Source organism: Convolutriloba macropyga, chromosome 14, assembly GCF_964194025.1.
Source record: "Convolutriloba macropyga chromosome 14, txConMacr16.3, whole genome shotgun sequence".
NCBI lineage: Eukaryota > Metazoa > Xenacoelomorpha > Acoela > Convolutidae > Convolutriloba > Convolutriloba macropyga.
Window position 1 is genome coordinate 39,404,964 of NC_134481.1, and position 23,055 is coordinate 39,428,018.

At 36.6% G+C, this 23,055-nt stretch overlaps 2 protein-coding genes across 2 annotated transcripts in view; both read right to left on the reverse strand.

Annotated features, from left to right (window-relative positions):
- LOC142353219 (uncharacterized) overlaps positions 1 to 23,055 on the reverse strand; it is a 511,758-nt gene that overhangs the window by 169,470 nt on the left and 319,233 nt on the right. The window lies entirely within an intron of this gene.
- Positions 1 to 23,055, reverse strand: part of LOC142352982 (uncharacterized) — a 63,978-nt gene that overhangs the window by 832 nt on the left and 40,091 nt on the right. The window contains exon 4 of the mRNA XM_075405150.1: positions 22,431 to 22,756. Coding sequence (XP_075261265.1) covers positions 22,431 to 22,756 — 326 coding nt within the window. The remainder of the gene's footprint in view (positions 1 to 22,430; positions 22,757 to 23,055) is intronic.

Genomic DNA, 23,055 nt, shown 5'->3' on the forward strand with positions numbered 1-23,055 from the left:
AAAGTTGAAAAGTTTTTTAAATTTTTTGTTTCTAAAGAAAAATGGAGGCTCCAAGTTTTCGCATTTTTATTTTTTCACTGTATGTAATAGATTTAAAATAAAATTGACATGAGGACAGCAAGGGTAATGAGAAGCCCCTCATCGATAAAGTTTTTTAATTCTCGAGGGAAAATCGAGATATAACGTTTTCAAAATTTATGCCAATTGGGACTAATTTTTCGATAGTATTTTACAGAATATTTTGCATCCAAAAAGAATTTGAAATCAGTTGTAAAATCTAATTAGGTCTAGTTCCTTAAATAATAGCTGCATCATCTTACCAGGCGGTTATATAATTGCGCTTCTATTTTTATAAAACTGACATTTTTTGCTTTCTAAATTTTCTGGTTTTCCGACAACACTGACTTCTCTAGGCTAGTACGTCACACAAACCCATCAAGCTACTTTTAAGACGCACGTTACTAAAACTTTGTTTTAATTAGTTTTGGTGACCAAGGTCAAATTCTATTCGATAAACGCATTAAAACCTTAATTTTTTCATTAAGAAAAACGAGTAGGCCTAAATGCCAAAAAAGCGCCGTCAAGAAACCACAAAATAACACGTAAATTAGTAATTTCTGTGACAAACATAGCCGGCAGATTGCCGGAAAATAGCCGCCATTGGCGCACATTGCGACTGAAACAGAAAAGATAGAAATTGACAGAATTTTTTCCTCCAGTTTGAAAAAGTGTTCTAATTCGGTGCGCAGTTTCAGTTAGATTTCAAAACAATTCCTAATTCAGCCTCTCAATTGAAAGCTGTTAACCTTCAAACTATTAGCAATCACTTAATGAACTTTGATAACCTAATGCACAATGACTTAATGACCGGGCTTTATCGGTTTATCTCATTTCTTTTAACTTTGACCGTATTCACTACATTACGTATTTAAATACGAGAAAAAATTTAAAATCCAATCGGTTGAAACAGTGAGTGAGTCAAGTCGGAAGTCAAGCGTGAAGATCGTAACTTCTGTCAAAAGAAAAATGTGATCAAAAGGTACAGCGAAAAAAAACATAGCGGGACAAGTCCTGATGTACAATTCAAAGAATTCTCATTGAATAAACAAAAACTAGACCTAGGACGGACTATGAGTGAATTGGGAAAACCATTTCCAAAAAAATAGGTCAAAAAAGTTTTTAAACTGAAAATCAGTGTCAAATGCCGCGTGTGATTAAAAAAACACCAACGAGAAAGCAAATTTTTGTTCATATAATACTGCTTTCTCACTCTACTTCAAAATTAGAGCGAAACAATTTTACGCCGACTTACCAGTTGCTTTTTCGCTCGACTTCCTAATTCGGAGTGAAAAAAAAATCACTACTCCAATTTGCCTTCAAAAATCATGAAAATGTGTGAACAGATCTTAAAAAATTCAGCTTCCCAACACAATTCAAATTCTTCGAATTGTGAAAAGGAGAGCACCTCAATAATAGCCGCTGACAGGCTGACGGCGGATATCAAATTATTCTAATTTCCTTTCTTTGTTTCATTCAATACCAATCGCGGTCAGGAGATTCAATCACAGCTTTTTAGGGCAATCTGCCGGTATTATCTTTTATAAGTGAAAAAAGTTGCAAGAATTGAACTCAAGTTAATAGTTGCTAGAATTGATCAAAAGCTTTCCAAATCCGCTGTTTTAGAAAAGACAGAAACATTTGTTAAGAAAATATATCATATGTTCAAAACGCTCACTATGCAATAAAGTATAATAAAATAGCCTGTTTTCCAGGTCAGTTTGGTCAGCAATCTAGGCACCGTTCCTTTTGATTTTCAAAACAATCGACGCCACATTATCACAAACTTAATTGCTCTAAATTTACGGAAATAGGAATGATAAAAAGCTCTTCAAAAATAGTAAGCTTACTATGTAAAAATAATTTAAATGAATTGAGCGTTTAATTTTGTCGAAGAATGTAAAAGCAGAAAGATAAGCTACATATAGACCATTAATTAACCACTAACTAATAAAAATTCAGGTGCTCAAAAACAATTTGATTGCATTGAACAGTTGAAAAAAACCGACTTTTACAAGTATTCTATTTTTATGAATTACACTTGTGATCATGCCTTATTACCCTCTGTTGACAACTAAGGTAGAGATTGATATAAATTGAGAAAATTACTGTGCAAACATATTGGAAGTCCAGTTATACCTAAAGAAACATTTCTGCTATCAACTTAAAAATCCATTCACGGTGGACGTTTACATCAGAGCAACTGATACAACCATCAAATTTTGGTCGACTGCTAGTACGGATATACTTTCATGGAAAAACAGAACAGCGAGTGCGTGTTATAAGCCTGTATGGTCAAAATTCACTTGTTAACAGAAGTGAAAAAAATTACATGATCTTATTGCCCTTTTCGGAGCGCACTCTTATAAACGCTTCAAACTCTGCGTCTTTTGTTTATCAAAAATCGACAAAACTACTTACAGAGGAAATCTACACAGAAGTGTCAGTTTTCCGTAAGCAGCAGTAAGCTGAATGTCTCATGGAATCTGTTCTACTTGATCATGACTTGATCAATAATGCATGTACTTGAACTGTTGAAAATAATAACTTTAAAATCAAGCTGAAGGGATTTATTTCATTTAGAACTCTGCTTGCAGCTCATTAAGATAAACAGGTAGATTAAATCTGCATTTTTTTCCGTTAAAATTTTTGAATTTTTCTAGAAATTACACCAATTAATCATAGAATACGGAACATGAATGTTACTGAAATGCCCTTCAAAAACAGACAATTGTCTAATTAGATTTGTAATTTGTATATTTTCTTTTAAGAACGTATTTAGTCATCTTAGAGTCACTACATATACACTATAAAAGCCAGTCATCAGCAAAAAATTGTATACCAGGAATATTTGCACCGCCATTAAAAGAAACCAAGTATAGGTTTAGAAAGCTTAAAGGCCTGAACTGAATAATTCAAAAAAAATCCACCCTAAAATGTCGGCTAAAGAGAAGACTAATATGGATTATTGGCAATTAAAGCATAACAAAATCACAAGGACAAGAATCCAAAAATATTGCAAAAGGCCCAAAAGTGTTTTACCAAAAAAACAAACATAAATAACGAAATTCGGAAAAATTTATCTCGAACGACAGGCGGGGCAATTTAAATCAGAATTTAACCTAGAAAAAGCGCCCAAGGAGGGGTTTGAACCCACGACATCCGGCGTAATAGACTGACATCTAGCTATGGCTGCACGGGGCTCTTACGGTCTGACAGATGAGCAGGGGTGGGGATTGGGAGGGGTGTTAAGTGAGGGGGTAGTCGTGTGTGTGTATGTGTTGGAGAGGGGGGGGGTCAACCTCTAAGAACCGCCCGTCTCCAAAACAGTTTTGTAAATCGCATACGTTGAGACTAGTGAGCTGAAAGGCTCTAAGGAAACTTAAGGCCCGCTGGGCGCTACCTGCTTATCCCATTTTTGAGGACGAAAAGTCAAATGAGTCAGATGAAAAATCGGTCAAGCGAAAAATTGCATAGAAAAGACCAACACGGCTTATATAATTGCTACCAACTTCGTTTGAGAGCAATTAAAATATTGACCAAAAACTTGAAACCAGCTCAACTTAGAAAAAAATGATTTCTTCATATAATTCAAAAACAAATAAAAACATACCCGGCAGATTGCCGGAAAATAGCCGCCGTTGATTCCAATAAGCATGATTGGGATTGAAGGAACAGAAGATATTGAAAAAAAAATTGTTACGCACTGACTTTTAAAGGTTGACTTTACAATGTTTTTGAGGTAATTATTCGAAGCAAATAATTATAATAACAGACATTTTGCAAGGACTTATTTTGGTGTTTCACAGTGCGATTTTTAGCGGATATATTTTGAATAAACTTAGCTAGTAATAGCCTTTTATTGAGCGGTTCGGATGCGCGATATCTCCACTAGTTGCCTTGGTTTTTAGAACTTTATTTAGCCATATTATAACTCTAATGTAGCCTGTTTTAACTTATTAATTTTAGAGAGAATTTCCAGTTCAATCTTTAATTAATAAATCAGAAAATAAAGCCAAAGTTTTCAATGATAGAATAAGTTTTAGTTTTTGCTGAGTTTTATTAGCAACTGATAGTCAGGCTCGTTCTCCGGTGTTCTGGTCATAGTTGGGTCCGCAGAACTGTGCCTTGAGTTGTATTGGTCCTTCGCAAATATTTACTGATTTTCAAGTTGGGCAATTTCCGGCTTTTGTACGTCTCTTGATGTTTGTTAAGTACATATACAAGTTCCGTATTAGCACCTACTTTATCAGAATAATTACTTCACCAAGTACATAATCTCTCATGAAGTTATTTACTAATTATGCGAATTTATCATCAAGAAACTCAAAAAAGTAAATATTGAGGCTTTTAGGCACTTGATATGTTTGCTATTAAACTGTCAATCTGCGGTTGTTTTTCGTAAACATAAACAAATTAGAGGTTACAGGCCTAGATGGAAACACTGGCTATATATGGCCTTGAAACTAAATGAATATTAATTAATATAAAGCACTTAATTATGGATATTTTAAGGAAAATCATCACGTAACTATGAGGGACGAAATAGGGGCGTGACACTACCGGACTTTATGAAAATTTTCCATGAAAATTTTGGGAAAGAACTGGGTTTTTACAATTTTTCTATAAAACATATAATCTGCACGAGTATGAGGATATAAACATATTTTTGTTGGAGCCACCCAATTTATGTTTTCTTAGAAAAGAGTTTTGGAACGAAAGCATTTAAGTTAAAGACAATTAAAGAAGTTAAAAGAAATAAAGTTTAAGTTAAGACAAATGGAGATAAAGGTTAAAGTGAGGAAAGTTAAGACAAGATTAAGAGCTTTGAAGGAACATTAAAGGTGTGAAGGTGCGCTAATTTCAAAGTAAAGAGGGGGACAATAAATTAAAGTTAAGGTTAAGAGAAGACATTGAATTAGCACTGAAAATAATCACGATTATTTCGTTAAATAATGGCTCTAAACTTTGAGAAGGAGTAGGAGAAGGATACTGGTTGAATGACTAGTTTGAAGCACTGGTTAATTTCTGGAAGTGAACAGTTATTTCGAGTATATAAAGCACTGATTAATTTGACTTAGTGAGTGAATGGGTACTTAATTTGTTATAAGAATAATACTTGTCGAACTTATATAAGACTTTCAAGAACTCAAAGAATACTCTCCTCTCGGGGTTGAGCTCGATTGTCCAGTTCGTCTTCTGTGGTAGTTTGTTCGTCTTCTGTATCAAATTTGTCTGTTTCAAGTTGAAGATGCACTTTTTAGTTGGACAGTTGAAGAGTTGAAGGAAAACTTGAAGATTGCTCTCCCTATGAACAAAACTGATGTCACTTGCGGAGAAGGCTCAAGTTTGTCTCTTCTGGTCGTCGTTTATATTGTCCGAATGGTTGTCATTGGAATGCTGTCGTTGATGAGAGGAGAACTGTGATGCATGCTACTCGTGCAATAACCTTCCACCTTTTGGCTTTTCGTGAAGCCTTTATGGACTTATGCATTGTATCTATGCAGGGTAGTTACTTCACTCTGTTTTTGCTGGATGATGTGTTTTAGGTCAGGCTACTCACTCTGAGCAAGATCAAGAGCTTTTTTCCTTTATTATCCTTCACTTGGACTCGTGAGGTCCTGTTCGGGGAGAAAGGAAAAATATCTAAGAAAACAATTTTCATCACTTTGTGCACGAGCTCTTCAGTTTCCCTTTTCATTGTGTTTCACTAGCTTTGGCAATTTGTCTGCCTTTCGAGCATAAAATGAACGGAACGCTGTGGTTCTGTATGTGCAGTTCATTGACAGCAATATGTTCATTCGCTGAAAGTTTGGCTGAAAGTTTGACTAAAAGTCAACTTTTCTCTCAGTGGTCAGATACTCAAATGGAACTCGATATTGTGAAACTTTTGCAATATTTTTGGTTTTGTGACCAGCTATTGCCGTTATCACATGTTATGGTGGTTCCTTTTGTTGGTTTGTCTGCTGGATTCAGGCTTCTAGGTCTGTGATATTTATTTGTTTCAGGTGTACTTTACTTTTGGATCATGTGTGTTGATGTGTGTGTTTATTAATATTACTACTAAATATGGTGTTTAAACATGTTGAAATGTGGTTGTTTGGTTGAATGGTGGGTGTATGATGATGGGGATAGTGGTTGGGGGGGGTCGAATTATGCAGTCTTTACATGTTTTTTCGAGTTTTTCAAATTATTTTGCCCACAATATTGCACCATGTGCTTTAATATCACTGTTTCTTCTAATTATTGGATGTTGCACAAATGGGACCAGGTTTGTCGGAAGGAACGCTGTTCACTGGTCGAGACTGATCCATCCGAAATGTAATATGACAGCGGTATATAATGTAGTTATTGACAGTGGGAGTGGTGGTGGGACCGAGTGGTGGATTATTATTATATTAGTATTCTTTTTATTATTATCATTAGTATCTGGATTGTTGGGAGTGTGGGCAAATCGAAGGAGGAGGAGGAGGAGGGAAGTGGGAAGATCAGAGGAGGCTGTCGAAGAAGATTCAGTGTGAGTTATTATTTATTTTTATTTTATTTAACTATATTAATAGTTGTAATATTGTGTAATATTAATATTAATATAACTGTGTAAGGACTATTGGGACTGACTTTAATATTGTAGTTTTAGATGTAATATTGACTGGTGCTACTAATATACTTCGTACATAGTGCTAGTAATATGGTAGTAATTAATATAGCAAGACTTATTTTGTGGGGGGGATTGAGGATATAAGTAGGGGACAAAAGGAAGAATTAGAGAGGCGTAGTAAATAAGTGAATGCTAGTGAAGGGTGTAATTGTGTGTTCAGAGCGTTGTTGTGTGTTTTGCGGCATGTGTTATTAACTATTAGCGGTCATTATAACATGGTATTTAAACGTCCTTGGCATTTATTGCATAATTTGTTCTGTTTGTTTGTTTTCATTCCTGTGATTGTTCATTTTTGACTTAACACTTTAGTTTTCTGCTTGCTTAATAACTAGTTTGACTCAATTTTTAAACTTTCAGATAGTTATTGTGAATCATGGATGTTGCCCAGTATGAGGATTTTCTGACTTTCTTGCGAAGCAAGTCGTTGTCTCAGTCTAAATGGATGTATCCATCATTTGTTCGGTCATCTGAGGAGCGACGAGCTTATCGGGACAAAGCAGAACATATGGTACTGGGGACAAAGAACGTGGGAACATCAGAATTGGCCGTACATCGGGAGGTGTTGATGTACAAAGTGGAAGTGAAGGTGGGCAGCGAGAAGCAAGTTCAGGAGAAGGAAATTCCAACTCAGCAGATGGTGTCTCAGGAGTTGGCTTCGCTTCATGTCGGGTTTAGTGCTTCTGCAAAGCACATTACTCGTGTGAGGTCACAAGTCGATCGCCTGAAAGCTGCTGGGTTCTTCTTTCCACGGTCAATGGGAGGATTGCAGGCCGCTGTTGAGAGGTAATTGCATATATTTATGATAATTATTTATATTTTTATTTGTTTTTCTTTAGTTTGTGTAGTAGTTGTAGTATTTTACTAGTTGTGAAGTGGTGTATGCTTATTGTTTAGAGCTAATCGTGAGTGTGTGCCATGTTTCGTGAAGAAGATGTTCGGCAAAGAGGTGCACTGCACTTTTTTCCGCGCGAATCTTCGGGCAAACGTGTGCGCTGAATTGGGTTACGAGTTTTACAATGACATTTATGCTGATTATGTGGACATAGTGTCATTTAAAACTCCAAAATGGCTCGGTGCGGCTGGTGTGAGGGCCGAAGTTGGTGGTCTGTGTGCTCTCAGTGCTCTGTACTACACTTTAACTGGTCGGAAGTCAGGTATTTGTTGTGTTTTGTCGCAATTTTCACTAAGTTTATTACTTTAATTCACATTTGTTTGCTTTGTTGAAGACAGGAAGGTTCCCAAGCATAATGTTCGCGCTCTACGCTTGGCTATTGTGGCCAAGATGCGTTCGCCTGGATTCTCTGAGCTTGTAAAGGACCAGTTAGGGTACTTTGTGTCGGAGTATGAGATTGCTGAGAGTGAAGATAATGGGTCGTTGGCCGAGTTCTGGGTAAAGTTTTATTGTAATTACTGTTAATTTTGATATGTGCATGTGTAGGTAGGTACTCTTTGAGGTTTTGTTGTTTAGTTTGTCGGTATGGCTTCTTTCCTGGGATGCAACGTCAATATTTATTGGCAGTATACTGAGGAAATGGGGGGCGGCTGGGTGTGTTACAGGCATTCTATCAATGCTAAAGCCACCGCTCCTGCTGTATTGATCCAGTGCATCGGGAAATTCATCGACAATGAGTATCGGTACCATTGTGAGCCAATCGTGGACTTTCCAAAGTGAGTATTTAGCTGTTTTTGTGAAGATTTATCGTGTTTTTTTATGTAATTTCGAGGCTTTTTGTTCATTATAATGACATTTAAACAGGTTGGATGAGGCTGAGCGGTACGTGACTCGTTCTACTAGGACAAGGGGTCAGTCCGGTCTGTGTACTAGTGGTGGTGGTACCGTAGCTGAGGATAGTGCCGATGAGAAATGACTAGTGTCGGTGCAATTGTATTCATCATATAGCTTAACTTCATTTATAGGTGAGTTTTTACTTATTATTTGTCAATTGTAGCTTTGATAATTGGTGTTGACTGTTGGGACTAGCAGCTGTGAAGTGTGTGAACGTGTGGTAACATTTTAATTGCAGTGTGTGACTTTATAATGACATATTTGTGAAAGTGAAATTTTGGTGACATAACGACTTTTTTGATTTTTGGGCATTAACTTTAATTTACTTGTCAATTATTGATCATAGACTGGTTCTAATGGTTCTAGATACTTGTCCTGGTTGTTAGCAGCACTTGTGTGTAATTTGGACTGATTTGGAAGAGTATTTGGTACTAATTTTCACATGTAATTTTTTCATAATTTTGGTGATTTTTCCGCATCAGAGCTGGTGTGGTAAATATGTGAATTTTTCAATTTTTATTGAACTTTGGTCAAATTTTTTGGCTTGGCCCACTCAGTAGACATCGGTGGGGAATAACTATGCTATAAATTCAGGTTTTTGGGCACTTTTTGGTCAACTTTATCACTGATGTATGAAAAAACGAAAAATGCGAAAAATTGAGGGCTCCAGCGTCACTCAATTTTTAAATTGCTCCGATCGGGCTCAAAATTGGTAGATCGTTTCAGGGGCTCAGAAAACCCTGCAGCGCAAAAATTTGGCGCAATTTAAGTATTTTTCGCAAAGTTATGACTATTTTCGTGATCTGAACCTGGCTATTTTTGAATCATCAAATTTCGGTCTAAATAAGTCGTCACTGTTCAAACATTATCGGTATTGAATGGTTAAAATGGTACTGTCTGTGCTTGGTACTAATATATATTAGTGAATTATAGGGTTTGAAGCTATTTATCGGGTCATAACATTGATTTTTGGGTCCAAAATGCGAATTTTCAGGCATGATTTTTCCACTAATTGAGCTTCGTCCAGACATGTGTCAGTCTGGTGATTCTCTAGTGGCCTAAATCAGGTGCTAACTGTTAGTACTGATATCTGTGGCTATCAGGGGTAGCATTTTGGTGGCTTTGAAGTTGAATAACTTGTGTTTTGTGCCAGTTTTTCTGTGATATTTACTAGATTTTTACTTGTGAAGCATCATGTTTTGTGCATAAGTTGACATAGGTTGGAGATAATTGATTTTTGACAGTAATTGTGGGTCATACTAGTGAGTACTATGTTGGTAGCAACTATTGGTGCAGTTTGGTGCATGATTTGACTTTATTATGTGGAGTTTTTCACTTCAGAATTTTGGGCTAAATTTGATCAGATATATGCGATTTTCGATTTTTTCACTTTTTTCAACATTTATGAATTTCTATGCAATTGTATGGGTTTATTAGGCTTAGGCAACTACTACTAGGGAGACCGAATATTGGATGTGGGCTCATAAATCAGCTATTTGACACTATTTTTCTGGTCTAAATCTGTCTCTATTTTGGCGAATTTAAGAAGAGTTTGGTAGGCTTCAGTTTTTTGTTATTATTTCAACATTTTACTTAACAATTTTCAATATTTTTAAGATGGGCGTGTAGAGCTTGAGCATGCCGATGTTTTAAGCTAAAAATATCAGGTTTTCGATCAATATTTCGGATTTTATGAACTTGTTCGTAAATTTTCAAAAAGTCTCCAAATTGAGGGGCCCAGCGTCACTCAATTTTTAAAATGCTTCGATTGAGCTGAAAATTGGTGGCTTTTATCGGTTCAGGCGGAGAATAAAATGACAAAATTTTTGAAGCGGAGGATTGAAGCAGAAGCGCAATTTTCGTTTTTTCGTCATTTTTCAACATATACTTGGAAATATTGGGTTTAAATGGTTGTTTGAGGTTATACCATGTACGTGGCAGCTGGGGGTAGCTGCTGGAGGCATTTGGGACAGTTTTTGGCATGTTTTTGGGATATAATTTACATTACATTTAAATCAATTTTAACGCATTTTGGTAGGGTTCGGTATTTTTGTCACAACTCAACTTTTATTGATTTTTGGCGGGATTTTGGGGTACTGGGATGTCAAGCGTGATCAGTAGGATGGTCTAAGGCTATAAAATGGGTCAATTGGGGTTTTTTTTGTGGGAGCTATCATTGAATTCGAGCGGATTCGAAAAGTGTCAAAAATTGAGGGCTCCAGCGTCACTCAATTTTTAAAGTTCTCCAAATCGCTTCAAAATTTGCATGTCGGTTCCTCGGCTTGAAAAAAACTGCAGCGCAAAAATTTGGGGTGATCGGGGAATTTTTCACAATTTTATGACTATTTTTCTGAAGTGAACCTAGGATTTTCGGAAGGGTCAATGTTAGGCTAAGTTTTTGGTACCTAGAACGGGTCGAATGAGGTCAAAAATAGCTGGAATCGCTTCTACTGGATAAGGGCTTTTCAGAACAATAGATTAATCCAGGTTCAGACAAGTAGTTCTGGAGATATAACGAAATAACTAGGATTTGATGTCAAAATTTTTCGAATTTTTGGCGATTTTTGGACTTTAGGGCTAAGTTGCTCAGGCTTAGCCCTAAGTACTGTTAGTACTGATATCTGTGGCTATCAGGGGTAGCATGTGGGTGGCTTTGAAGTTGAATAACTTGTGTTTTGTGCCGGTTTTTCTGTGATATTTACTAGATTTTTACTTGAAGCATCATGTTTTGTGCATAAGTTGACATAGGTCGGAGATAATTGATTTTTGACAGTAATTGTGGGTCATACTAGTGAGTACTATGTTGGTAGCAACTATTGGTGCAGTTTGGTGCATGATTTGACTTTATTATGTGGAGTTTTTCACTTTAGAATTTTGGGCTAAATTTGATCAGATATATGCGATTTTCGATTTTTTCACTTTTTTCAACATTTATGAATTTCTATGCAATTGTATGGGTTTATTAGGCTTAGGCAACTACTACTAGGGAGACCGAATATTGGATATGGGCTCATAAATCAGCTATTTGATACTATTTTTCTGGTCTAAATCTGTCTCTATTTTGGCGAATTTAAGAAGAGTTTGGTAGGCTTCAGTTTTTTGTTATTATTTCAACATTTTACTTAACAATTTTCAATATTTTTAATATGGGCGTGTAGAGCTTGAGCATGCGGATGTTTTAAGCTAATAATATCAGGTTTTCGATCAATATTTCGGATTTTATGAACTTGTTCGTAAATTTTCAAAAAGTCTCCAAAATTGAGGGGCCCAGCGTCACTCAATTTTTAAAATGCTTCGATTGAGCTGAAAATTGCTGAATCGCTTTATCGGCTCAAAAAACCCTGCAGCGCAAAAATTTGGGCAGTTTCAACTATTTTTTCACGAGTTATAACGTTTTTGCTGCAGTGAATCAGGGTTTTTTGAAAAGGCTCAGATAGGGGATAGGTTATTGGCTATGAGGCTATGAAAAACTTGTTCAGAACGATTGATATTGCTATGGTTGGACTGCTCATGAGTAGGGCTAACTGAATTAACAATAAAATCGGGCATATTCAGGTATTAAGATGCATTTTTGATCACTTTTTTCAGAAATTTCACTTAAAATTTTGTGATTTTCGTTATTTTGGCAGACTTTTCTCAGCTTGTATTGGCACTGGGGGGCTGGGAGTGCATATTCTGAGAGCTATAGATGTGGGCGTGCTGGTGGTATGGTTAATTGCTGTCAGAAGTGAATAATACTGACTCTAGCTGGAAATAACTTAATTTTTCCTGATAAAATTGTGGCGATTTCAGAGCTTATTTGGTTTTAAGTCTTCATGGTTGATACTGGGATGAGCTGGGACTGGTTTTTATGGTACTACAAAGCTAGTGGAGGGTTGCACTAGGGTTGTAGGGGGTATAGGTGGCTTTTATCGGTTCAGGCGGAGAATAAAATGACAAAATTTTTGAAGCGGAGGATTGAAGCAGAAGCGCAATTTTCGTTTTTTCGTCATTTTTCAACATATACTTGGAAATATTGGGTTTAAATGGTTGTTTGAGGTTATACCATGTAGGTGGCAGCTGGGGGTAGCTGCTGGAGGCATTTGGGACAGTTTTTGGCATGTTTTTGGGATATAATTTACATTACATTTAAATCAATTTTAACGCATTTTGGTAGGGTTCGGTATTTTTGTCATAACTCAACTTTTATTGATTTTTGGCGGGATTTTGGGGTACTGGGATCTCAAGCGTGATCAGTAGGATGGTCTAAGGCTATAAAGTGTCAAAAATTGAGGGCTCCAGCGTCACTCAATTTTTAAAGTTCTCCAAATCGCTTCAAAATTTGCATGTCGGTTCCTCGGCTTGAAAAATGCTGCAGCGCAAAAATTTGGGATGATCGGGGCATTTTTCACAATTTTATGACTATTTTTCTGAAGTGAACCTAGGATTTTCGGAAGGGTCAATTTTAGGCTAAGTTTTTGGTACCTAGAACGGGTCGAATGAGGTCAAAAATAGCTGGAATCGCTTCTACTGGATAAGGGCTTTTCAGAACAATAGGTTAATCCAGGTTCAGACAAGTAGTTCTGGAGATATAACGAAATAACTAGGATTTGATGTCAAAATTTTTCGAATTTTTGGCGATTTTTGGACTTTAGGGCTAAGTTGCTCAGGCTTGTTGGACTTTTTGGACAAATGAAGGGTGCTGCTAGACTGTACTGGGTCTGTACATGCTAATGGATATAGATGGTTATGGGTAGAGGGTCGAAGACTTGGCATATAAGCTCAAAAAGATGTTAAAATCTAATTTATCATAGCCACTGGCGAGTTTTGGAAGACTTAAGTGTGTAATTCCTGCATCTATTACTATTTCTCTCAGTTCATAGAGACTTGCTAATACTGATTCGTAAGTGGGTTTGTTGTAGTATCTGAATTTGGTAACTAAGCTGAAGATATAACTAACGTTCAGAAATAGGGTCGAAGTAAATTAAAACTGAGCCAATATCAGGTGGATATCTGAGTCTAATTGCACTTGGGGCTGCTGGGTACCAGCTTTTGACTTGTCGGGCTAATCCCTTTGCCATTGCAAGGTCGGCTGATATACAGTGTGCAAAAGAGTATGGTGAATATAAGATATCTGTTGGAAAACTTAGATATGTTGCATTTATTTCTTCACTAAAATGGTTTAAATTTTGATTAGATGAGCCTGGTGAAGATTTTTTTGATTGAGATCTAGTTACTGGTTTGTTTGCTGAACTGCTGGGCTTTTTCCCTGAATATTTTGCTATACTTGCTCTAACTTGATCTAGTTTTGTCTCTCTACTTGGTGTATTTGACTGTTGTGCTGCTTGTGCTGATGCTTTTATTGCTTCACGTTTTTCTTCTTGTTCCAGTCTGGCACGTGCGTTTTTCGGTCTAGGACTGCCTGATCTTCTAACTTGGTTGGTTAGGTAAGGGTTTGTTCTATCTTCATCGTGTAACCATATTTGTCTAGTTATTTTAAATCCTTGGACATTTTTCTTCTGTTGGTATTCTGGTGATTTGAAAGCACTTTTTTCTGGTTGTCGTTTAGGGTGATAAGGTCGGGCTCTTAATTTTCTATCAGTTAACGAAAATTGTTCTTCACGTGTTTCTGGAGGCGAGTCACTATCGAATGGTTCTATTGACGGGCGAGGCTGTTGAGCTGGTAGGAACATTTCATCATCTGATGAAGATGATACGAGAGGAACACGAACTTCTGGTTCTTGATGTCTAATTTCGTCAGCAATTAACGGATTAAATGGTATTCGGGCAATTTGTTCTGCGTCCAGGTTTAGGTAAGCTAAATTTTCGTCTGAACTGCTATTTTCATTAATGAAATTAATTGCTATTTTCATTAATGAACTGCTATTTTCTGGGGGTAGCTGCTGGAGGCATTTGGGACAGTTTTTGGCATGTTTTTGGGATATAATTTACATTACATTTAAATCAATTATAACGCATTTTGGTAGGGTTCGGTATTTTTGTCATAACTCAACTTTTATTGATTTTTGGCTGGATTTTGGGGTACTGGGATCTCAAGCGTGATCAGTAGGATGGTCTAAGGCTATAAAGTGTCAAAAATTGAAGGCTCCAGCGTCACTCAATTTTTAAAGTTCTCCAAATCGCTTCAAAATTTGCATGTCGGTTCCTCGGCTTGAAAAATGCTGCAGCGCAAAAATTTGGGGTGATCAGGGCATTTTTCACAATTTTATGACTATTTTTCTGAAGTGAACCTAGGATTTTCGGAAGGGTCAATTTTAGGCTAAGTTTTTGGTACCTAGAACGGGTCGAATGAGGTCAAAAATAGCTGGAATCGCTTCTACTGGATAAGGGCTTTTCAGAACAATAGGTTAATCCAGGTTCAGACAAGTAGTTCTGGAGATATAACGAAATAACTAGGACTTGATGTCAAAATTTTTCGAATTTTTGGCGATTTTTGGACTTTAGGGCTCAGTTGCTCAGGCTTGTTGGACTTTTTGGACAAATGAAGGGTGCTGCTAGACTGTACTGGGTCTGTACATGCTAATGGATATAGATGGTTATGGGTAGAGGGTCGAAGACTTGGCATATAAGCTCAAAAAGATGTTAAAATCTAATTTAACATAGCCACTGGCGAGTTTTGGAAGACTTAAGTGTGTAATTCCTGCATCTATTACTATTTCTCTCAGTTCATAGAGACTTGCTAATACTGATTCGTAAGTGGGTTTGTTGTAGTATCTGAATTTGGTAACTAAGCTGAAGATATAACGTTCAGAAATGGGGTCGAAGTAAATTAAAACTGAGCCAATATCAGGTGGATATCTGAGTCTAATTGCACTTGGGGCTGCTGGGTACCAGCTTTTGACTTGTCGGGCTAATCCCTTTGCCATTGCAAGGTCTGCTGATATACAGTGTGCAAAAGAGTATGGTGAATATAAGATATCTGTTGGAGAACTTAGATATGTTGCATTTATTTCTTCACTAAAATGGTTTAAATTTTGATTAGATGAGCCTGGTGAAGATTTTTTTGATTGAGATCTAGTTACTGGTTTGTTTGCTGAACTGCTGGTCTTTTTCCCTGAATATTTTGCTATACTTGCTCTAACTTGATCTAGTTTTGTCTCTCTACTTGGTGTATTTGACTGTTGTGCTGCTTGTGCTGATGCTTTTATTGCTTCACGTTTTTCTTCTTGTTCCAGTCTGGCACGTGCGTTTTTCGGTCTAGGACTGCCTGATCTTCTAACTTGGTTGGTTAGGTAAGGGTTTGTTCTATCTTCATCGTGTAACCATATTTGTCTAGTTATTTTAAATCCTTGGACATTTTTCTTCTGTTGGTATTCTGGTGATTTGAAAGCACTTTTTTCTGGTTGTCGTTTAGGGTGATAAGGTCGGGCTCTTAATTTTCTATCAGTTAACAAAAATTGTTCTTCACGTGTTTCTGGAGGCGAGTCACTATCGAATGGTTCTATTGACGGGCGAGGCTGTTGAGCTGGTAGGAACATTTCATCATCTGATGAAGATGATACGAGAGGAACACGAACTTCTGGTTCTTGATGTCTAATTTCGTCAGCAATTAACGGATTAAATGGTATTCGGGCAATTTGTTCTGCGTCCAGGTTTAGGTAAGCTAAATTTTCGTCTGAACTGCTATTTTCATTAAATAAGTTTGGAATTGCTTCATCTGAGCTTGAGGAATCAATTACTGGAAGATTAACTGGGGCAGTTCGTGGTCTAACTGCTGGTGCTACTACACTTGGTGGGGCCGGTGGTGCTGCTGGAGGTGCTGCTACTGCTGCTCCTGCTAATGGTCCACCTAGGGGAACATTTATGGTCACTCTGACTGGATCTTGTTTCTCTTTTGTAGCTTGTTTTATCTCCTTTTCTTGTTCGTTTATCAGTTCTGGAATGTATTTATCAAAAAGCTCTGGCTCCATGTGTTGTCTTCTAGATGGATCAGGTTGAAAGTTTGCCGGGTTGATGACTTCGAGGTCTTCAGGAGTTTCACTTGGCTTAATTGGCTTCAATCTGATGCGATGAACACATTGAGTGTAGTTCGTATTTACTTTTCGAATGATGTAATTAGAATCAGTAAGGACTTTTTCCACTTTATATAGCGGTAGCCATTTCTGAACTTGGGAAGTTATTACTGTTGATTGCTCTAATAGCATAGGATTTAAAAGTAAACAGAATGATTTTTCTGGAATTGGTTTTGCTGATGCTTTTTGATCATAATACTTCTTGTACTTCAAGTATGCGGTCGTCAGTTTTTCTTTGTTTTCTCCAAACTTTTGCATCATGGCGTCTTGCAGTTCATTTACAAAGTCAGAGTTTACTGCTACTGCATCCATTACTTTTCTGGAGAACCTAATGTCAAGGGGTTTTATGGGTTCTCTGCCATGGAATAAAGTTGAAGGACAACAATTTGTCGCTGAATGATATGAAGTATTATGAATAAAAGTTGCAAGAGGAACATATTTGTGCCAGTCTTTCCATTGTTCCTCAGTATTGAGTTTTAATATTCGTTTCAGTGGTCCGTGAGATCGTTCTACCGCTCCAATGGTCTGAGGGTGCTTTAGTGAGGCATGTTTTAACTTTACTTCTAGTAAACTTGCTAATTCTGACATTAATTCAGAAGTAAAGTTAGTTCCTAAGTCACTAAGTATTGTTTGAGGAATATAGCTGTGTTGGAAGAACACCTTTACTAGTTCTCGGGCTACTGTGTTGGCATATCCATTTGTTAATGGAACTGCGAATAGGTACTTTGTGAAGACATCTATTGCACTCAAAACATACTTATATTGTGATGACTTTAGGGGGCCTACTAAATCTATTTGGAGCATATCTCCTGGATATGATTGCAGTGAACTGACTGGTTGTAACTTTGGTGTAATATGGGTTTTTGGTACTCTGTTCAATTGGAGACAAGTAAGGCAGTTTTTGATGAAGCTAATGAAATGTTCGGTGAAGCCTGGATAATAAAATCGCTTTCTAAATTCCTGAATTGTTGCTTTGATGCCTAAGTGACCTGCTGTTTGTGAATTATGGAGCCTATATATAGTCTCATTCCACAAATGCTTAGGTACACAGAATTGTTTATGAAGTACTTTTCCAGTATCATCATAAAAATTCCGGTATAAGACATTCCCTTCAAGAATTAATCTGTTTAAGTGCTTGTGATACTTCTTTAAACTTGTTGTAGCATACTTTAAGTCTGGTTGTTGATTATTTTGTTGAATCCACCTTATTACTGTTCTAATATCTGTGTCTTTTTGCTGTTCTTCTGCTAAATCAAGACTAATTAAGTTGTCTGTAAGGTCTGGAAACTCATCTAATGGATTTGGGTACTCAATTGAATTTATTTCTGTTTTTCTTTTTAGTTTAAATAGCCCTTGAATTTCTGTTACTGTTAAGTTACTTTGACGTTTTTTGTAGTCTTCATAATATCCAAATTTTTTGAGAAAGTTAACTTCTTCACTATTTATTTCGTCACTAAAGTTTTCAGTATCAAATAATACGTTCAGTTCAATATCAGGATTTTGTGCTTCAGTATCTATTTCTATTTCTCTGACTGGAATTCTATCTGTTAACTTTAAAGACATTGTTGCTGTTTTGTCATTCTCCATTCTAGAGAGAAAATCTGCGACGTAATTAGCACGTCCAGGAATGTGAGCAATTACTATATTAAATGCGAGTATTCTGTCTAAACAATTCCAAAGAGATGGCGGTATCACTTTTGACTGAAAGAATTGTGTAAGGCTTTTGTTGTCAGTTAGTATAATTACTTGTTTACTTGATCCCCAAATGTAGTGCGAGAAGTAGTCCAGCGCGTAATACAATGCTAAGAACTCTTTGTAGTAAATTGAGAACTTTAATTGCGTAGCATTAAACAAATGCGATCCAAACGATACGGGAGCATATGTTTTCTTTTCTTTCTTTCCTGTTTCGTTTACGTAGTCTTCCACCATTAGTACAAAACCTGCACCGTGGTAACTAGCATCGCAAAGAATTACATACTGTAGGCCTGGTTTTGGCAATCGCAATGTTACATTTGTTGCTTCCATTAAATCTTTCTTTATTACTTCTAATGCCTTTACATGTTTATTTGAAATAGTAGTTATTGCTTTTAACATTTTATCAGTATTTGTTTGCGTTATTTCATTAAAACCGTCGTCGAAGTACTCTTCTCTGTTGCACATCTCCCTAATTGCAATTTGTTGGCTAGCTAAGGTGCATAACTGATCTATTGTATCTGTTTCTGGCCTTTCTAAGAGCTTAGGCTTAAGCCAATTTGGCATAGACTTAATAAAGAAGCGCTTTATTTGCTCATTTTTTCGACTTTCTGACATCTGAAGGGCAGAATCTCTTGCTGCTGTCTCTCTTTCGAATCTACGAGCTTCTGGGTCACCATGTCCAGCTGGCGCTACTACTATTTCAGGTGCTGGATATGCTTTATTGGCTTCAGTTCTTAACTTTACTAAGAAATTTTTTACAGTGTCTGTTTTTGGATTGAACTTTTGGTTTTCTAACTTTATAATTCTGATCTCTCTCAAGTCATCCTGCGTGAATCTATTTCTTAGAGCTGTTATACTGCCTTCGAAAACTAGTCTGGTAGCCTCTGGTAGGGTTAAGAAGTATCGTAAAGCGTCTCCTTTTAAATGTAATTGCAGAAAGTTCGCTTGTTGCGCGTTTGCGGTTGCTGCAACTCCGATTGCACCTGTTATTACTTGTTCAAACTCGTTAAAATTGTCCGTTTCGGATCCAGAAAAAGGCGTGATGTTGATCTGCGCGTGTGCCATTTTGTTTTTACCCGATTAGATTATATACTTTTCGTCCAATCAGTCTCACTTTTGTTCTAAAGTATTAAATAGCACACTCAACTTAACTTAATGGAGAGATTAAGGGGTTTTAAGAGATGAAAACAGTTAAGTGAGTAGCACAAGAATATCAGAAAAGAAACTACTGAAACCATTCGTTCAGAGAATAATAAAGATGGGCTTCTTATAAACCTATTCCTAAAGCTCCGGTCGAATCGTCAGACTTATATCGTTGAAGCCGTATGGGCCGCCGAAGTCTCACCTCTAAAGAGTGCCCCTTAGTTTAGGAAAATTCGTGGGGACCACGACCGCACAGGCCTTGTGGAAGCTGCACTCAAATAGGCAACAGCATAATGACCGAAGTCACTTTTTGATTCATTAACCTCCGGAGCTGGGCGGGGAAATAAAATATAATTGTTTTTTATTTTTGTTTAAACTTTCGTTTTGCCCTCTTTTAATTAATGTTTAAGTGATGGTTTCAGTACTTTAGCTTATTCTGATGTTATCTGATAATCAGTAATGATGTTGTCAAGGTTAAAATCTCTGTCAGATTGAAGTTTGTTACGAATAAGAACAAATTTGCGAGATTTCTGATTTAAGCTTTTTGCTGTCCAATAAATTGCTACACGTTTATCATCTTTATCTAGCACATAAATTACGATGGATTTATAAGCTGAAGAGGAAAAGGCGCTTACTATCTGAGCTTGTGTTTTATTGCTGTTATGGGTGTAGTTGATGTTATTGCCTTCGATATGTTCAACAAAATTGGGGGAAGCGCGACAATTATTAATAGCGGGGAGAATTTGTTCTTTATAAATTGACATAAATAAAGCACCAAAATTAATTTTACAAATTCATTAACTCACAATATCCTCGTTTGCAAATACCCTGTGTTGTTTTTGTCCGTTGTGGCGGCTGTGGTTGAGTTTATTCCAGTTATTGTCCACTCAAACACTTTTGAATTATTCTTGCATTTTGTCCACAAAGACACAAACACAGTTTTCACCCATTCTTTCCTTTGTTACTGCTTTCTGCATTATCGTCTTGCTCGGAAAGGAAGTGCTGGATGCTGGTCTGGATGATTGGAGTCTCTTAAGGTAATGGAGAAAAGGCAAAAGAAGAAAATGTCGGAAGAAAAAAGGAAAGATGCGAATTTATCAAGGAATTATTCAGAATTTCGGTCCGTTAAACTGGGAAACAGTTAATAACTCCTGTCACCATGTTACGCACTGACTTTTAAAGGTTGACTTTACGATGTTTTTGAGGTAATTATTCGAAGCAAATAATTATAATAACAGACATTTTGCAAGGACTTATTTTGGTGTTTCACAGTGCGATTTTTAGCGGATATATTTTAAACTTAGCTAGTAATAGCCTTTTATTGAGCGGGTCGGATGCGCGATATATCCACTAGTTGCCTTGGTTTTTAGAACTTTATTTAGCCATATTATAACTCTAATGTAGCCTGTTTTAACTTATTAATTTTAGAGAGAATTTCCAGTTCAATCTTTAATTAATAAATCAGAAAATAAAGCCAAAGTTTTCAATGATAGAATAAGTTTTAGTTTTTGCTGAGTTTTATTAGCAACTGATAGTCAGGCTCGTTCTCCGGTGTTCTGGTCATAGTTGGGTCCGCAGGACTGTGCCTTGAGTTGTATTGGTTCTTCGCAAATATTTACTGATTTTCAAGTTGGGCAATTTCCGGCTTTTGTACGTCTCTTGATGTTTGTTAAGTACATATACAAGTTCCGTATTAGCACCTACTTTATCAGAATAATTACTTCACCAAGTACATATAATCTCTCATGAAGTTATTTACTAATTATGCGAATTTATCATCAAGAAACTCAAAAAAGTAAATATTGAGGCTTTTAGGCACTTGATATGTTTGCTATTAAACTGTCACTCTGCGGTTGTTTTTCGTAAACATAAACAAATTAGAGGTTACAGGCCTAGATGGAAATACTGGCTATATATGGCCTTGAAACTAAATGAATATTAATTAATATAAAGCACTTAATTATGGATATTTTAAGGAATATCATCACGTAACTATGAGGGACGAAATAGGAGCGTGACAAAAATTTTTGTAGAAAAAACATATTTTACGTCCGATTTATTTTGATGGCATTTTGTAGTTGAACATACTTCTGTTTCTTAGAGAGAGGCTACAGGGGCTACTACCAGTACCAATGAGCATTAGAGATGGTAACTAACTAATAATTATAGGAACGACGCTCAAATAGCGGGCATCTAAAATAGGGCTTTATGGATTTATCCCGTTTCTATTTGACTTCAATTTTTTATACAGACTCTGTTCATTTTGAATTCCTTTGCTGAACAACTGATGTTCAAAATCACTTTTAGCAGAATAAGAGAAGAGAAAAACTAGCCCAGAGAAGCCAAAAAGATTTAACGCAAAATGTTGAAAAAGCGGCCAAATGAGGTAAAGCGAAACATTTTTTTGTTCGACGAAGTAAAAAACACAGCAGGACAAGTCCTGACGTACAATTCAAAGAATTTTCATTGACTTAACAGAAAACTAGACCTAGAACGGCCTATGAATGGATTGGGAAAACCATTTAGAAAAAAATCCGGTCCAAAAATTGAAAAAAACAGTAAAAATTAAAGTGAAATAGCCGCATGTGAACCATTAGCGAGAAAAAACCACTAGTGAGAAAGCGAATTTTTGTTCAAACACCGTTTTCTCACTCTACTTTAAATTTAGAGCGAAAACATTTCACGCCGCAAAACAACTCGCTTTTTCACTCCATTTCCTGTTTCGGCGTGACCAAAATCCTTACTCCAATTTGACTTCAGAAATCATGAAAATATGTGAACAGATCTTAAAAAAAGACATTGAATTGTAAAAAAATAGGAGCGCTATAATAGCCGTCTGAAAAGATGAGGGCGGCTATTAAACAAAAAGTTTTCTCCGGAGCGACCGAGAAAATTAAATTGCTCACACAATACTAAGCCAGCCAATACTATTAGGTTCTCACACTGTCCCAATTTCGAAAACAACAACTGCAAGAAAATTGACAAAAAAGTTATATTTTTATCCAAATTTTAACATTTTTGACAAAAAAAATGCTTCACGAGGAAGAAAACATGTATTATCGTAGAACATGATACTCACGTGGGCGCTGCGAGAACCAGGAAACGGCGTAGAAGGATTGAAATGAGGCTGATAGTTGTATGGGTCAACAGAGTGACTATGGGCCAAATGACTTGAGGAAAAATTTCTCTGAACAACACTGTCATTCTGTTGTCTGGTCCATTCCTGCAGCAGTTCCGATACCTTAATTCTCGTCTCTTCAAACACGGCCTCGTCATAGTTGTTTTCTTTCATACATTCGCCAATTATATCTCGGATGCAGGCAACATCAAAATTTGAATACCTCAAATGAAGATCAGCCGCTAAACTTTGCACGGACGTTTCGTAGTCGTACAGAGATTGTGGTCCTAAAATACAACTAAATTTAAACTTGGTTTCTCAAATTAAAAACCCAGCACACATCATCGTTTGGCAAAAAGACACCCACCAATACAATAATTGATTCAATCTTCGCTCGATAGAAATTAAATCATGCTCATATTATATCAAATAAATTACGATTTCTACTATTGTGAGTGTTGAATTATTATAATGGTATTCACTGCTTGTAGAGATTGGTAGTATACCTCTCATTCAGAGTTTTTCAAATCGGATCACTACAGTCGTATATCGGTACAGAATTTTTGGTTTATAAGTCGCAGCCATT